General features: G+C 45.5%; 1 protein-coding gene across 2 annotated transcripts in view; it reads left to right on the top strand.

Annotated features, from left to right (window-relative positions):
• The window catches only part of sh3pxd2aa (SH3 and PX domains 2Aa), a 482,983-nt gene that overhangs the window by 411,785 nt on the left and 53,135 nt on the right, over positions 1-18,063 (top strand). For both annotated transcript variants that reach the window (XM_070876344.1, XM_070876343.1), the window contains one exon: positions 327-444. In XM_070876344.1, the coding sequence (XP_070732445.1) occupies positions 327-444 (118 nt within the window). The remainder of the gene's footprint in view (positions 1-326; positions 445-18,063) is intronic.

The following is an 18,063-nucleotide window of genomic DNA, read 5'->3' as shown; positions in this document are numbered from 1 at the left end:
TATGTCAGTGTTCAATTCATAGAGTAACATTTCTGTGCATATGAGTGTACCCTACCTGTGTGTGCTAATACAATTTACCCATCCAGTGTGTGCCCATATGGGTGCACCTGGTCCATTCCCCTCTCACTCCGTTTTCTCTCTCGCTCAGTTTCTCCTCTCACTCCCGTCCCAGCTCACTTCGTGTAGCAGTTCTTAATTCCAACAGCTCGCCGACACTGCAGAAACTGATTTCTAACAGTCATTCTCAATTCTCGTTAATTACATCTCTGGGAAAGAGTTTTGGAAATACCTTGTACTAACTTTGCTGTGATATTTATTTGTGATAGAGGAGAAATACATCACTGTGCAGTCATACGTCAACCAGGGCAAAGATGAGATCGGTTTTGAGAAAGGTGTCATGGTGGAGGTCATACAGAGGAACCTGGAAGGCTGGTGGTTCATCAGGTGAGCTTTATGTTACAATTACATTGCACAGATAATATACTTCATACTCTGCTGTTAATGTCCATATACTTTACAGCCCAGGGACAATCTAAATATTGGAACAACTTTAAAGTTGGCTTATTAGATAAAAGTATTCCACGGAGGCATACATATTGGAAAAAAGAAAGGAAGAAATAGTTGCATTTATATAGCGTCTTTCATGACTTGGACGTCCCAAATCGCTTTACAGCCAATGTATTGTTTCTGTCAGAGTGTAGCGTACGGCGAGCAATAACTCTGATTCTCTAGCTAGCTTCAACATTACACCAAGAAATATGGCTACAGGTCAGAGCTTCAGAATCCAAATCCTTTAATAAATGTAGTGTGAACTGTTGGCAAGAATAAAGACAGATCTAGAATTCTTGTAATACAACAGGAACGATCGAATAAAGCTGCAATAAAGAGAAGTTGCTTATCTCTTACTGTACATCAAAGATAAAATATAATTATTCTAAAACAATTAGATAAGAAGAAGTTACTTACATAACTGTACTTCTAGGAAGGTTCACAAACATAAGTTTCATTTCTGATTAACAAAAGTTAAAGATAGTTCTAGCTAAAGTGGAGGCAGCTCCATGTGGCATTCTGGCTTTGTTTCTCTCTCTCCCTGTCTTTCTGGCGGCCTATGTCTAATTGGAAAATGCCACCCATTGGCAGGAAACAGCAAGACAGCTACGGTGGCTCCAATCTGTCAAGAAGCACCACAGTGCATCACAGCCAATTAAGTACTTTTGAAGTGTAGTCACAGTTGTAACGTAGGTAACTTTGAGTTTCAAGCCTCTGGCCTGTGATCTTCTACAGATAAACTGTAAATTAGCTTATCTGTTGGAGAAGCAGTGGGAGCATTATAGTGGGTTGCCATGCACCTGAGCTAGACAGTACTCCCATTACTGACCCCTGCTGGGAAGAGAAGGTGTATGGTCATCAGGTGAGAACACGATGGAGTCCAGATGTAGTCCATCCTTCCCCATAACGGATTTAACTTGCTAACGCTTACCGTCTAGGCTCACATATGTAGAATGGGATCTTGGATGATGTACAGGAGGGCAATAATTTTCTTATAACTATAATCTCTCTTCCCTGGCATCATCCTTGTGAATATACACTGAATGCTGTATGCTCCATGAGGATTACATTAAGACAAAATCCATACAGGTAGAGTTAAGAATCATATAGCCTGTTGAGCCTGTGCCGGCTCTCTGCAAGAGCATTTCAGCCAGTCCCACTCCCCTGCCCTTACCCCGTAGGCGTGCAAATTTATTTTCCTTCAGGTACTGAACCAATTCCCTTTTGAAAGCCACAATTGAGTCTGCCTCCACCACCCTCTCAGGCAGTGCATTCCAGATCCTAACCACTCACCACGTAAACATTTTTTTCCTCATGTCGTCTTTGGTTCTTTTGGCAATCACCTTAAATCTGTGTCCTCTGGTTCTCGATCTTTCCGCCAATGGTAACAGTTTCTCTCTATATTCTCTGTCTAGATCCCTCATGATTTTGAACACATCTATCAAATCTCCCCTCAACCTTCTCTGCTCTAGGGAGAACAATCACAGCTTCTCCAGTGTATCCACGGAACTGAAGTCCCTCGTCCCTGGAATCATTCTTGTAAATCTTTTCTGCACCCTCTCTAAGGCCTTCACATCCTTTCTGAAATGAGGTGCCCAGAATTGGACACAATACTCCAGTTGAGGCTGAACCGGTGTTTTATACAGGTTCATCATAACTTCCTTGCTTTAGTACTCTGTGCCTCTATTTATGAAGCCCAGGATCCCGTCTGCTTTTTTAACCGCTTTCTCCACCTGCCCTGCCACCCTCGGTGTTCATGCACCCGCTTTAGGATTGTACCTTTTAGCTTATATAGCCTCTCCTTGTTCTTCCTACCAAAATGTATCACATCGCACTTTTCTGAGTTAAATTTCATCTACCACGTGTCCACCCATTCGACCAGCCTGTCGATGTCTTCTTGATGTCTATCACAATCCTCCTCACTGTTCATTCTCGCGTCGGCGGCAGTCGGGAGCAGCGTTGAGGAGGTCCGTTGGTGAGGCCTATAAAAGGCACAGCAGAAAGTCCGAAGCCCAACATCAACGACAATCGGGAGCAGCATCAAGGAGGTCCATTAGTGAGGCCTATAAAAGGCACAGCAGGGAGTCCGGGGCCCAACGTCGGCGAGAGGTGCGTGGAGAGGCTTATAAAAGGCGTGACTTGTGCAGCTACAGCGAGAAGGCAAAAAAGAAGTAGAAAGAAACAGAAAGATGACGTCACAGCCAAGGGGGTAAGTGATTGGCTGGTGATTGGTGAGTAGCTTTTCTTTTTTCTCTTCTATAACAGTGAGTAAACTTTAGCATTGTTGTTGCTTATCTAAGGGTTAAGTCATGGCAGGACAGCTCGGTCACGTCTTATGCTCCTCCTGTACCATGTGGGAACTCAGGGACGACTCCAGTGTTCCTGACGACTACGTGTGCGGGAAGTGTATCCGCCTCCAGCTCCTGACGGACCGCGTTGCGGAGTTGGAGCTGAGGGTGGATTCACTCTGGAGCATCCACGATGCTGAGAATGACGTGAGTAGCACGTGTAGCGAGTTGGTCGTACCGCAGGGAAAGGGTCCACAGCCAGATAGGGAATGGAAGACCAACAGGAAGAGCAGTGCAAGGAAGGTAGTGCAGGGGTCCCCTGTGGTCATCCCCCTGCAAAACAGATACACTGCTTTGGGTACTGTTGGGGGGGATGACTCATCAGGGGAGGGCAGCAGCAGCCAAGTTCATGGCACCGTGGCTGGCTCTGTTGCACAGGAGGGCAGGAAAAAGAGTGGGAGAGCGATAGTGATAGGGGATTCAATTGTAAGGGGAATAGATAGGTGTTTCTGCGGTCGCAACCGAGACTCCAGGATGGTATGTTGCCTCCCTGGTGCAAGGGTCAAGGATGTCTCGGAGCACGTGCAGCACATTCTAAAAAGGGAGGGAGAACAGCCAGTTGTCGTGGTGCATATTGGTACCAACGACATAGGTAAAAAACGGGATGAGGTCCTACGAAACGAATTTAAGGAGCTAGAAGCTAAATTAAAAAGTAGGACCTCAAAAGTAGTAATCTCGGGATTGCTACCAGTGCCACGTTCTAGTCAGAGTAGGAATCGCAGGATAGCGCAGATGAATACGTGGCTTGAGCAGTGGTGCAGCAGGGAGGGATTCAAATTCCTGGGGCATTGGAACCAGTTCTGGGGGAGGTGGGACCAGTACAAACCGGACGGTCTGCACCTGGGCAGGACCGGAACCAATGTCCTAGGGGGAGTGTTTGCTAGTGCTGTTGGGGAGGAGTTAAACTAATATGGCAGGGGGATGGGAACCAATGCAGGGAGACAGAGGGAAACAAAAAGGAGACAAAAGCAAAAGACAGAAAGGAGATGAGAAAAAGTAGAGGGCAGAGAAACCCAAGGCAAAGAACAAAAAGGGCCACTGTACAGCAAAATTCTAAAAGGACAAAGGTTGTTGAAAAAAACAAGCCTGAAGGCTTTGTGTCTTAATGCAAGGAGTATCCGTAATAAGGTGAATGAATTAACTGTGCAAATAGATGTTAACAAATATGATGTGATTGGGATTACAGAGACGTGGCTCCAGGATGATCAGGGCTGGGAACTCAACATCCAGGGGTCTTCAACATTCAGGAAGGATAGAATAAAAGGAAAAGGAGGTGGAGTAGCATTGCTGGTTAAAGAGGAGATTAATGCAATAGTTAGGAAGGACATTAGCTTGGATGATGTGGAATCGATATGGGTAGAGCTGCAGAACACCAAAGGGCAAAAAACGTTAGTGGGAGTTGTGTACAGACCTCCAAACAGTAGTAGTGATGTTGGGAAGGTCATCAAACAGGAAATTAGGGGTGCATGCAATAAAGGTGCAGCAGTTATAATGGGTGACTTTAATATGCACATAGATTGGGCTAACCAAACTGGAAGCAATACGGTGGAGGAGGATTTCCTGGAGTGCATAAGGGATGGTTTTCTAGACCAATATGTTGAGGAACCAACTAGTGGGGAGGCCATCTTAGACTGGGTGTTGTGTAATGAGAGAGGATTAATTAGCAATCTCGTTGTGCGAGGCCCCTTGGGGAAGAGTGACCATAATATGGTGGAATTCTGCATTAGGATGGAGAATGAAACAGTTAATTCAGAGACCATGGTCCAGAACTTAAAGAAGGATAACTTTGAAGGTATGAGGCGTGAATTGGCTAGGATAAATTGGCGAATGATACTTAAGGTGTTGACTGTGGATGGGCAATGGCAGACATTTAGAGACCGCATGGATGAACTACAACAATTGTACATTTCTGTCTGGGGTAAAAATAAAAAAGGGAAGGTGGCTCAACCGTGGCTATCAAGGGAAATCAGGGATAGTATTAAAGCCAAGGAAGCGGCATACAAATTGGCCAGAAATAGCAGCGAACCCGGGGACTGGGAGAAATTTAGAACTCAGCAGAGGAGGACAAAGGATTTGATTAGGACAGGGAAAATGGAGTACGAGAAGAAGCTTACAGTGAACATTAAGACGGATTGCAAAAGTTTCTATAGATATGTAAAGAGAAAAAGGTTAGTAAAGACAAACGTAGGTCCCCTGCAGTCAGAATCAGGGGAAGTCATAACGGGGAACAAAGAAATGGCGGACCAATTGAACAAGTACTTTGGTTCGGTATTCACTAAGGAGGACACAAACAACCTTCCGGATATAAAAGGTGTCAGAGGGTCTAGTAAGGAGGAGGAACTGAGGGAAATCCTTATTAGTCGAGAAATTGTGTTGGGGAAATTGATGGGATTGAAGGCCGATAAACCCCCAGGGCCTGATGGACTGCATCCCAGAGTACTTAAGGAGGTGGCCTTGGAAATAGCGGATGCATTGACAGTCATTTTCCAACATTCCATTGACTCTGGATCAGTTCCTATCGAGTGGAGGGTAGCCAATGTAACCCCACTTTTTAAAAAAGGAGGGAGAGAGAAAACAGGGAATTATAGACCGGTCAGCCTGACATCGGTAGTGGGTAAAATGATGGAATCAATTATTAAGGATGTCATAGCAATGCATTTGGAAAGAGGTTATATGATAGGTCCAAGTCAACATGGATTTGTGAAAGGGAAATCATGCTTGACAAATCTTCTGGAATTTTTTGAGGATGTTTCCAGTAGAGTGGACAAGGGAGAACCAGTTGATGTGGTATATTTGGACTTTCAGAAGGCTTTCGACAAGGTCCCACACAAGAGATTATTGTGCAAAGTTAAAGCACATGGGATTGGGGGTAGTGTGCTGACATGGATTGAGAACTGGTTGTCAGACAGGAAGCAAAGAGTAGGAGTAAATGGGTACTTTTCAGAATGGCAGGCAGTGACTAGTGGGGTACCGCAAGGTTCTGTGCTGGGGCCTCAGCTGTTTATACTGTACATTAATGATTTAGACGAGGGGATTAAATGTACTATCTCAAAATTTGCGGATGACACTAAGTTGAGTGGCAGTGTGAGCTGCGAGGAGGATGCTATGAGGCTGCAGAGTGACTTGGATAGGTTAGGTGAGTGGGCAAATGCATGGCAGATGAAGTATAATGTGGATAAATGTGAGGTTATCCACTTTGGTGGTAAAAACAGAGAGATAGACTATTATCTGAATGGTGACAGATTAGGAAACGGGGAGGTGGAACGAGACCTGGGTGTCATGGTACATCAGTCATTGAAGGTTGGCATGCAGGTACAGCAGGCGGTTAAGAAAGCAAATGGCATGTTGGCCTTCATAGCGAGGGGATTTGAGTACAGGGGCAGGGAGGTGTTGCTACAGTTGTACAGGGCCTTGGTGAGGCCACACCTGGAGTATTGTGTACAGTTTTGGTCTCCTAACCTGAGGAAGGACATTCTTGCTATTGAGGGAGTGCAGCGACCAGACTGATTCCCGGAATGCCGGGACTGACCTATCAAGAAAGACTGGATCAACTGGGCTTGTATTCACTGGAGTTCAGAAGAATGAGAGGGGACCTCATAGAAACGTTTAAAATTCTGATGGGTTTAGACAGGTTAGATGCAGGAAGAATGTTCCCAATGTTGGGGAAGTCTAGAACCAGGGGTCACAGTCTAAGGATAAGGGGTAAGCCATTTCGGACTGAGATGAGGAGAAACTTCTTCACCCAGCGAGTGGTGAACCTGTGGAATTCTCTACCACAGAAAGTTGTTGAGGCCAATTCACTAAATATATTCAAAAAGGAGTTAGATGGGGGATCAAGGGGTCAGGTCAGCGGGCTTCCCCATGGTCCAGGGCGCCATCAACGGCGCGCACGTGGCTTTGTGGGCACCATAATTATTTTGGATGCGCAGCCCATTCAAATTTCTGTGCATGCGTGGTTTTTCCATTTAAAAGCCGCTGAGCGACCTGTGCGGGACCTCGCAGTCCTGCAACATAACAGGAACATTGGCGGGCGTACTTCTAAATGCTGAGATGTACTGCAACTGCAAAGGTTTACACTCGCTGACTGTGCAGTTGGTGTGCGACCATACTCAGCAGATCATGATGGTGAATGCCCAGTATCCTGGTAACAGTCATGAGACTTTTATTCTGTGCCAGTCCACCGTTCCCTCAGTATTTGAGTCACCAAGACAAACCAGAGGGTGGCTACTAGACAACAAGGGCTATCCCTTGACCACCTTGCTCATGACTCCACTCTGTAACCCAACCACACGTGGCCAGCATCCGTAGAATAAGAGCCTTGCTGTCACACGAAACATCAAAGAGCAGACTATTGGGGTGCTGAAGCAATGATTCCGCTGCCTGGACCATTCTGGAGGAGCCCTACAGTACTCACGAGAGCATATGTTCTGATTCATGGTGGTCTGCTGTGTCCTCCACAACCTGGCCATCATAAGGGCACAGCCCTTGCCACCAGGGATACGGCCACCAGCTCAGGAGGAGGAAGTGTAAAGAAGGAGGCAACCCAGGCAGCCCCTTTTTTGGCCAAATATCTGGAATCGAATCATCTGCCTGTGGTACCAGTGAACGCAAATCCAATTCCCCATTCAGCATTAGTCCCACACTTTACTTGCCTTTGTTACTAACCATCACAGTGTCGTCTTGGCCACAATGCTGAAAGCCACAAAGCAAACATTCCAATCCAACCTTATACATTCAATATTGCATCAAAAAAGCAACTAAATCACCCTTGTGAATTCCCCTTGTGACTGTCTTGTATTTGCTCCTGCGCAGTGCTTCCATGAAGTGCTACTCCAGTGGCTGCAGCATAGCTGCTGCAACCAGCCTAAATGTAAAGAAAACAGGAAAGGCGAGCATAGGAAAGAATAAAGTAAAGGAGGACATTGTTGGCCAGGGAATAAATAGAGTTGTAGAAAGATGGTTAACAATAAAGTGAGAGGAACTGCTATTAAAAATGAGTTAAACTGTACTGCAATGCACACAATGTCCTTAATAAAACAGGGGTACTGGAGGTAATAATATGTTGCGAGGGACCAGGTGTAGCAGGGATTACTGAGACATGGCTATGGAACAATCAGGACTGGGAATTAAACATTGCAGAGTATAACATATTTAGAAAAGATAGAGAGGGAAAAAGGGGAGGTGGAGTAGCTGTATTTATTAGGGATAACATAATGGCAGTAGAAAAAACTTGACGCAGATATCAGGGAGACAAAAATAGAATCCATGCGGATTGAGATAAAAGATAATAAAGGATCAATCACACGAATAGGGGTAGTCTACAGACTAATGGTGGAAGGGAAGAGGAGGAAGAAATATACAAACAAATTAGGGAAATGACTGAAAAAACAGAATAATAATCCTGGGAGATTTCAACTCCCCCACTATTAATTGGACAGAAGAAGTAGGTAAAGGGGACAAGGGAATGGAGTTCCTACAATGTGTACAGGACTCCTTTCTAACCCAATATGTAAGACGCCCAACAAGGAAGGATTCGCTATTGGATCTCGTAATGGGAAATGAACCAGAGCAGATATTAGAAGTAAAAGATGGGGAACATCTCGGCAATAGTGACCATCATATAATACACTTTCAGACAGTAATTGAGAAGGACATAAGGATGACAAAGACCAGAGTAATAGATTAGAGAAAAGCCGATTTTGCGGGGCTGAGAATAGAACTTGGGAAAACAAAATGGACAACAATATTGGCAAACAATGAAGTAGAACAGCAGTGGAAAATATTTAAAACAGTATTCAACAGAGTCCGGGAAAAATATATTCTGCTAAATAACAAAAGGCTAAACACTAATGAGACACCATGGATGAATAAAGACATAAGGGAACAATTGAGGGTAAGGAAAGAGGCATAAACTAAGTACGTGGACAGCAAGGGAGAGCATGACAAGAAAGAATACAAACAGATTAAGAGAGAAGTTTTAAAAAAACTATTAGAAAAGCAAAAAGGAACTATGAAATTAAATTATTAAGGAATATTAAACAAAGGTCCAACACAAGAGATTAGTGTGCAAAATTAAAGCACATGGTATTGGGGGTAATGTATTGACATGGATAGAGAACTGGTTGGCAGACAGGAAGCAAAGAGTAGGAATAAACGGGTTCTTTTCAGAATGGCAGGCAGTGACTAGTGGGGTACCGCAAGGTTCAGTGCTGGGACCCCAGCTATTTACAATATACATTAATGATTTAGATGAAGGAATTGAATGTAACATCTCCAAGTTTGCAGATGACACTAAGCTGGGTGGCAGTGTGAGCTGTGAGGAGAATGCTAAGAGGCTGCAGGGTGACTTGGACAGGTTAGGTGAGTGGGCAAATGCATGGCAGATGCAGTATAATGTAGATAAATGTACGGTTATTCATTTTGGTGGCAAAAACAGGAAGACAGAATATCATCTGAATGGTGACAGATTAGGAAAAGGGGAGATGCAGCACGACCTGGGTGTCATGGTACATCAGTCATTAAAAGTTGACATGCGGGTACAGCAAGCGGTGAAGAAGGCAAAATGGCATGTTGGCCTTCATAGCGAGAGGATTTGAGTATAGGAGCAGGAAGGTCTTACTACAATTGTACAGGGCCTTGGTGAGGCTACGCCTTGAATATTGTGTACAGTTTTTGTTATGTTCATACTAAAATAATGTAACTGAGTACTGTGGACTTAAGTGTGACCTAAGTTCCTTTATTCTAACTCCAGCAGATGCGTCCACCGGTGGCAGTATAATACTGGTTAAATAGGGTTGCATACATAACATCACTCTCTCCCAAAGTCACTAGTACACTTATTTACAGGGTGAGACGATCTGGGACCTTTTGCTCCCCAGTCAATCGTCTCGGTACAGGTGTAGGTGAGTTGGTGGTTCTTCGCTGGGCTGCTGGGGATGGTGAGTTCAGCTTCATGGTCAACCGTGATGTCGGTTGCCACTTATGTGTGTGTCGAAGGGTTGAAGTTGGTGGTGTACTCTTCGGGTAGCTCGTGGCTGTCTGTGAATCGCAGTTTGGTTTGCTTTATGTAAGTTAGTCCATTTGCAAGTTTGACCTGAAACACCCTACTCCCTTCTTTGGCTATGACAGTGCCAGCAAGCCATTTGGGACCATGTCAATAGTTGAGTACAAATACAGGGTCATTGACTTCAATATTGCGTGACAAATTTGCGTGATCATGGTACATGCTTTGTTGATGCCGCCTGTCCTCGACATGATCATGGAGGTTAGGGTGGATGAGAGAGAACCTTGTTTTGAGCGCCCTTTTCATGAGCAGCTCTGCTGGGGGAATCCCGGTGAACGAGTGGGGTCTGGTGCGGTAGCTGAGCAGGACTCGGGACAGGCGAGTCTGCAGGGAGTCTTGCGGCACACGTTTCAAGCATTGCTTGATGGTTTGGACTGCCCGTTCTGCCTGGCCGTTGGATGTGGGCTTGAACGGGGCAGATGTGATGTGCTTGATCCCATTGCGGGTCATGAATTCCTTGAATTCAGCACTGGTGAAGCACGGCCCATTGTCGCTGACAAGGACATCAGGCAGGGTGTGCGTGGCAAACATGGATCGTAGGCTTTCGATGGTGGCAGTGGACATGCTTACAGACATTATTACACACTCAATCCATTTTGAATAAGCATCCACAACAACCAAAAACATTTTGCCTAGAAACGGGTCAGCAAAGTCAACGTGGATCCTAGCCCACGGTTTGGAGGGCCTGATGCATCCCTGGTGCATTGCTCAGTTGAGAGCAAGTGTTGCACTGGCACACGCAAGACTCCAAATCTGAGTCGATGCCGGGCCACCACACATGGGATCTGGCTATAGCTTTCATCATTATTATGCCTGGGTAGGTTCTGTGTAGGTCATGTATGAACATTTTGCTACAGTTGTACAGGCCCTTGGTGAGGCCACACCTGGAGTATTGTGTACAGTTTTGGTCTCCTAACTTGAGGAAGGACATTCTTGCTATTGAGGGAGTGCAGCGAAGATTTACCAGACTGATTCCCGGGATGGTGGGACTGACCTATCAAGAAAGACTGGATCAACTGGGCTTGTATTCACTGGAGTTCAGAAGAATGAGAGGGGACCTCATAGAGACGTTTAAAATTCTGACGGGTTTAGACAGGTTAGATGCAGGAAGAATATTCATAATGTTGGGGAAGTCCAGAACCAGGGGTCACAGTCTAAGGATAAGGGGTAAGCCATTTAGGACCGAGATGAGGAGAAACTTCTTCACCCAGAGAGTGGTGAACCTGTGGAATTCTCTACCACAGAAAGTAGTTGAGGCCAATTCACTAAATATATTCAAAAGGGAGTTAGATGAAGTCCTTACTACTCGGGGGATCAAGGGGTATGGCGAGAAAGCAGGAAGGGGGTACTGAAGTTTCATGTTCAGCCATGAACTCATTGAATGGCGGTGCAGGTTGGAAGGGCTGAATGGCCTACTCCTGCACCTATTTTCTATGTTTCCCTGCCTTTCTTAGGCAAAACCACGTGATTACCGCACGAAAGACAGTATGGATCTTTCGTCTTTGCGCTGCTGGAGCGGCTTGATCGCTTCATGCATCTCCGTTGGGACGCTGGACCAGCTCCCATGGAGGACACAGTTTTTTTTTTACAAGGGACAATAAAGGATCCTGGCTGGTCCAGGTCCTGATCTGACGGGCCGTGACGGGTGACTTTTTTCGTTTTCAAATGCATCCATCACCAAGAACAAGTCTGCAGGCTGTGCCATTTCCACCCCGGTGGTGGGAAATGGTAGCCGACTGAGAGCATCAGCGCAGTTCTCTGTGCCTGGCCTGTGGCGAATTACATAGTTATATGCACACAGAGTGAGCGCCATCTTTGGATGCGAGCAGAGGCATTGGTATTAATCCCTTTGCTCTTTGAAAATAGCTATGAGCAGCTTGTGGTCAGTTTCTAACTCAAACTTAAGACTAAACAGATACTGGTGCATTTTTTTTACCCCGTAAACGCATGCCAGAGCTTCTTTTTCAATCATGCTGTAGGCCCTTTCGGCCTTGGACAAACTCCTGGACGCATAGGTTGCAATGTTCCCGATTCGTTTGCTTGTTGTAACACACACCCGACCCCGTACGAAGACGCATTGCAAGCTAGCACTAGGTTTACATGGGTCAGACAGAACAAGCAGATTTCTGGCTTTCTCCAAAGCAGCCTCGTGTGATTTCCCCCATACCCAGTCATCTCCCTTGCGATGCAACACATGTCGAGGTTCTAGCAAGGTGCTTAACCCGGGTAGGAAATTACCAAAATAATTGAGGAGTCCCAGAAACGACTGCAGCTCCGTCAAGTTCTGTGGTCTCGGCACATTCTTGATGGCCTCCGTCTTGACGTCGGTAGGTCTGATACTGTCTGCCGCGATTCTTCTCCTTAAGAACTCGACCTCCGGCGCCAGGAAAACACACTTTTAGTGCTTGAACCTGAGTCCCACACGATCTATTCAACTTCGAACCTCTTCCAGGTTCAAGTGTTCGACGCTGTGCCGACTTGTGATCAATATGTCGTCCTGGAAAACCACGGTGCGCGGAACCGACTTTAGCAGGCTCTCTATGTTCCTTTGAAAATTGCCGCAGCCGATCGAATCCCAAATGGGCATCTATTGTAGCAGACCATTGTGTGTGTTGATGCAGGTGAGGTCTTTCGAAGATTCCGCCAGCTCCTGCGTCATGTAGGCCGAGGTCAGGTCCAACTTGGTGAACATCTTTCCTCCTGCCAGGGTCGCAAATAGGTCGTCTGCTTTGGGTAGCGGGTACTGGTCCTGCAGTGAAAAATGGTTAATCGTTACTTTATAATCCCCTCAAATTCTGACCGTGCCATCGCCCTTGAGGACTGGAAAAATTGGACTGGCCCACTCGTTGAATTCCACATGCATGATGATGCCTTCTCGCTGCAGCCTGTCCAGCTCGATCTCCACTTTCTCTCGCATCATATATGACACCGCCCGTGCCTTGTGGTGGATGAGTCGTGTACCGGGAATCAAGTGGATCTGCACCTTCGCCCCCGAGAAACATCCGATGCCTGGCTCAAACAACGACGGAAACTTGCTCAGAACCTGGGCACATGAGGCGTCATCGATGGACGAAAGCGCTCGGATGTTGTCCCTGTTCCAGCGGATTTTTCCCAGCCAGCTTCTGCCAAACAGTGTGGGGCCATCTCCTGGTACAATCCATGATGCACTGCTACATCATAGAAGACTTTTATTGCTGCACTGCCAATTACAGGGATCAGCTCTTTAGTGTAAGTTCTCAGCTTGGTATGAATGGGGCTAAGCTTGGGCCTGTGTGTCTTGTTGCACCACAGCCTCTCGAAGGCCTTTTTTGCTCATGATAAACTGACGCGCACCCGTGTCCAGTTCCATGGATACTGGAATTCCGTCCAGTTCGACTTTTAACATGATCGGTGGACATTTCGTGGTGAAGGTGTATATCCCATACACTTCTGCCTCCTCGGTTCGAGTCTCTGGTTCAGTTTGATCTGCCATGGATTGATCTTTCTCTGCAACGTGGTGGTTTGCGGGGTTTGCAGCTCGTCTGCACATTCGCTGGAGGTGTCCCATTGTTCCATAGCCTTTGCACACATATTGTTTGAAGCGGCATTGATGGGCTCAATTATTACCTCCGTACCGCCAACAAGGTGTTAACTGCCTCGCATTAACGTTTGATGGCGGACTCTGAGTCAGCTGCGATCATGCAGCTGCAGGTGTGTACGTCCTGCATTCCTGCTTGAAAACGACGTTACTTTGTGTACAGTACTTGCCGAAACCTCTTTATGCTGCAAGATTTGTTTGGTGTTATCGCTGGTGGACATAAATGCCTGGGCTATCGTTATGGCTTTGTTCAGGTTCGGTGGTTCAACAGTCAATAGTTTGCAAAGGATAACCTCATGGCCAATGGCAAGCACAAAAAAGTCTCTTAGCATTTGCTCCAGGAATCCATCGAATTCGCAATGTCCTACAAGGTGCCGTAGTTCGGCGACGTAGCTCGCCACTTCAGACCGTTTGTCATGTGTAAAATTGGTACCTTGCCATCAGAATGCTCTCCTTCGGATTTAGGTACTCCTGGACCAGCGTACACAGTTCTTCATACGATTTGGTTGTTGGTTTCACCGGAGCAAGAAGATTCTTCCTGAGGCCATAGGTTGTTGCCCCGCAGATGACGAGGAGGATCGTCCTTCGTTTGGCAGCATACTCATCCCTTTCCAGCTCGTTGGCCACGAAGTATTGGTCGAGTCGCTCAACGAAGGCCTCCCAATCATCCCCTTCTGAGAATTTCACCAGGATACCAACAGTTCTCTGCATTTTCGCGTGATGGTTCATTATCTACCTCTTGTCGCCAGTTGTTATGTTCATATTTAAGTAATGTAACTAAGTACTATAGGCGTGAGTAAGTGTGACCTTAGTTCCTTTATTCTAACTCCAGAGTGCTGGTACAGCATGGGAGGCCTGCTTATATACAGTGCTCCCAAGGGATGCTGGGATCCCTTGGGACTCCAACAGGTACACCCTTTGATGGTGGTATAATACTGGTTACATAGGGTTGCATACATAACAGTTTTGGTCTCCTAATCTGAGGAAAGACATTCTTGCTATTGAGGGAGTGCAGCGAAGGTTCACCAGACTGATTCCCAGGATGGCAGGACTGACGAAAGACTGGATCGACTCGTCTTGTATTCACTGGATTTTAGAAGAATGAGAGGGGATCTCATAGAAACATATAAAATTCCGACGAGATTGGACAGGTTAGATGCAGGAAGAATGTTCCCGATGTTGGGGAAGTCCAGAACCAGGGGTCACAGTCTAAGAATAAGGGGTAAGCCATTTAGGACCGAGATGAGGAGAAACTTCTTCACTCAGAGAATTGTGAACTGTGGAATTCTCTATCACAGAAAATTGTTGAGGCCAGTTCATTAGATATATTCAAAAGGGAGTTAGATGTGACCCTTACGGCTAAAGGGATCAAGGGGTATGGAGAGAAAGCAGGAATGGGGTACTGAAGTTGCATGATCAGCCATGATCATATTGAATGGTGGTGCAGGCTCGAAGGGCCGAATGGCCTACACCTGCATCTATTTTCTATGTTTCTATGTAAAATAGTAAAATATTTTACAGGCACATGAATTAAAAATGGAAAGTCACAATGGGAATTAGGCCACTAAGGGTTAAACAGGATAATATCACATGCAGCAATAGAGAGATGGCAAAAATATTAAATAATCTGCTTCTGTATTTACCAGGGAGACAGAATAGATAGACATGACATCGGATGATGAGATTGGAAATTAAAAAACTGCATTTAAAATAAAGGGAGAAGAAATATTAAATACACTAATCAAACTCAGAGGATAAAACCCCTGGTCCGGATGATTACATCTACGCATTTTAAAATCAGCTAGGGAAGAGATAGCAGAGGCTTTACTACACATATTCAATAATTCATTAGAACAGGGTGCAGTGCCCGAGGATCTTTCGGATAGCTAACGTAATACCTATATTTAAGAAGGGAGATAAACCATGTACAGGGAACTATAGACCAGTCAGCTTAACATCGGTGGTAGTAAAAATAATGGAATCCCGACTAAAAGAGTAAATAGAAAAAACAAAAATAAAAGAATGAATAGTCAGCATGGATTTCAAAAGAGAAAGTCTTGCTTGACCAACCTCATTGAATTTTTTGAAGAGGTAACAGAGAGAGTAGACAAGGGTAATGTAGTAGATGTAATTTATCTAGATTTTCAGAAGGCCTTCGATAAGGTATCACATAATAGACTAATGAATAAGGTCAGAGAATGTGGAGTCAAGGCGACAAGTAGAGAATGGATAACTAGCTGGCTTAAGACAGAAAGCAGAGAGTAGGGGTAAAGGGTAGCTATTCAGAGTGGCAGAAAGTGGGAAGTGGCATTCCACAAAGATCAGTGCTGGGACCACTGTTGCTCACAATTTATATTAATGATTTAGACTTTGGAATCAAAAACACAATTTCTAAATTTGCAGATGACACCAAATTGGGGGGATAGCCAATATTGAGAACTGCAACAAATTACAAGACGATTTTAATAAACTTGAAGAATGGGCATATAATTAGCAAATTAAATTCAACACGTCTTTATTAAAAGCGATTTCAAAGTTATGAAGGCGGAGTTGGCTAAAGTGGACTGGGAAAATAGATTAAAGTGTAAGAAGGTTGATGAGCAGTGGCAGACATTTAAGGAGATATAGAATCATAGAATTATACAAATTTACGGCACAAAGGAGGCCATTTCGGCCCATCGTGGCGGGCTAGCTGTTAAACAGCTATCCAGCCTAATCCCACTTTCCCGCTCTTGGTCCGTAGCCCTGCAGGTTACGGCACTTCAAGTGCACATCCAAGCACCCGTTAAATGTGGTGAGGGTTTCTGCCTCTACCAACCTTTCAGGCAATGAATTCCAGACCTCCATCACCCTCACTTTCATCCACGTTCCTTTTCTATATATTCATGGTCGAAACCGATCTCACAATCTCCTGTGGCCTTTCTACCCAATCACTAACAAAACGATCTCCAACAGCTTCCTGGTGTCCCTAATGATCCTCCTACCCCCTGCTAACTCCACTTCCTTATGCTCCTACCCCTCACCATGACCTCACCTCTACCTCCAATGCCCTCATCCACAAAAAATCCTTCACTGTCTCACATCCCTGTCATTGTCCCTGGTATGGCCCATCTTCATTTTCTCGGGTCCAAGGACTGTATTCAAGAGTGTATCTGGTACACACCTGACTTAGCCAGAACTACCAGGCCTTGCTTTCTTCTGCCAAAATTGGCCATTTTTGTAGGATCATCCTTGAGAGGAAATATATCTTCCAAGGCTTCTTCTCTTTACTACCAACTACTCTTTAAACCCCTCTCTTCTGCCCTGTCCACTCTCACCTCTACGTGCGCGGAACTCATGGATTTCGTCATCACCAGGTGTGACGCCATTCAACATAAGAACAAAAGAAATAGGAGCAGGAGTAGGCCATTGCGCCCCTTGAGCCTGCTCTGCCATTCAATAAGATCATGGCTGATCTGATCCTGGTCTCAACTCCACTTCCCTGCCCGCTCCCCATAACCCTTGACTCCCTTATCATTCAAATATTTGTCTATCTCCACCTTAAATATATTCAAAGACCCAGCCTCCACAGCTCTCAGGGATAGAGAATTCCAAAGATTCATAGAAACATAGAAACATAGAAAATAGGTGCAGGAGCAGGCCATTCAGCCCTTCTAGCCTGCACCGCCATTCAATGAGTTCATGGCTGAACATGAAACTTCAGTACCCCCTTCCTGCTTTCTCGCCATAACCCTTGATCCCCCGAGTAGTAAGGACTTCATCTAACTCCCTTTTGAATATATTTAGTGAATTGGCCTCAACTACTTTCTGTGGTAGAGAATTCCACAGGTTCACCACTCTCTGGGTGAAGAAGTTTCTCCTCATCTCGGTCCTAAATGGCTTACCCCTTATCCTCAGACTGTGACCCCTGGTTCTGGACTTCCCCAACATTGGGAACATTCTTCCTGCATCTAACCTGTCTAAACCCGTCAGAATTTTAAACGTTTCTATGAGGTCCCCTCTCATTCTTCTGAACTCCAGTGAATACAAGCCCAGTTGATCCAGTCTTTCTTGATAGGTCAGTCCCGCCATGCCGGGAATCAGTCTGGTGAATCTTCGCTGCACTCCCTCAATAGCAAGAATGTCCTTCCTCAAGTTAGGAGACCAAAACTGTACACAATACTCCAGGTGTGGCCTCACCAAGGCCCTGTACAACTGTAGCAACACCTCCCTGCCCCTGTATTCAAATCCCCTCGCTATGAAGGCCAACATGCAATTTGCTTTCTTAACCGCCTGCTGTACCTGCATGCTAACCTTCAATGACTGATGTACCATGACACCCAGGTCTCGTTGCACCTTCCCTTTTCCTAATCTGTCACCATTCAGATAATAGTCTGTCTCTCTGTTTTTACCACCAAAGTGGATAACCTCACATTTATCCACATTATACTTCATCTGCCATGCATTTGCCCACTCACCTAATCTATCCAAGTCACTCTGCAGCCTAATAGCATCCTCCTCGTAGCTCACACTGCCACCCAACTTAG

Source organism: Pristiophorus japonicus, chromosome 3, assembly GCF_044704955.1.
Source record: "Pristiophorus japonicus isolate sPriJap1 chromosome 3, sPriJap1.hap1, whole genome shotgun sequence".
In the NCBI taxonomy this organism is placed as follows: domain Eukaryota; kingdom Metazoa; phylum Chordata; class Chondrichthyes; family Pristiophoridae; genus Pristiophorus; species Pristiophorus japonicus.
This window is presented reverse-complemented; position numbering and strand designations above follow the sequence as displayed.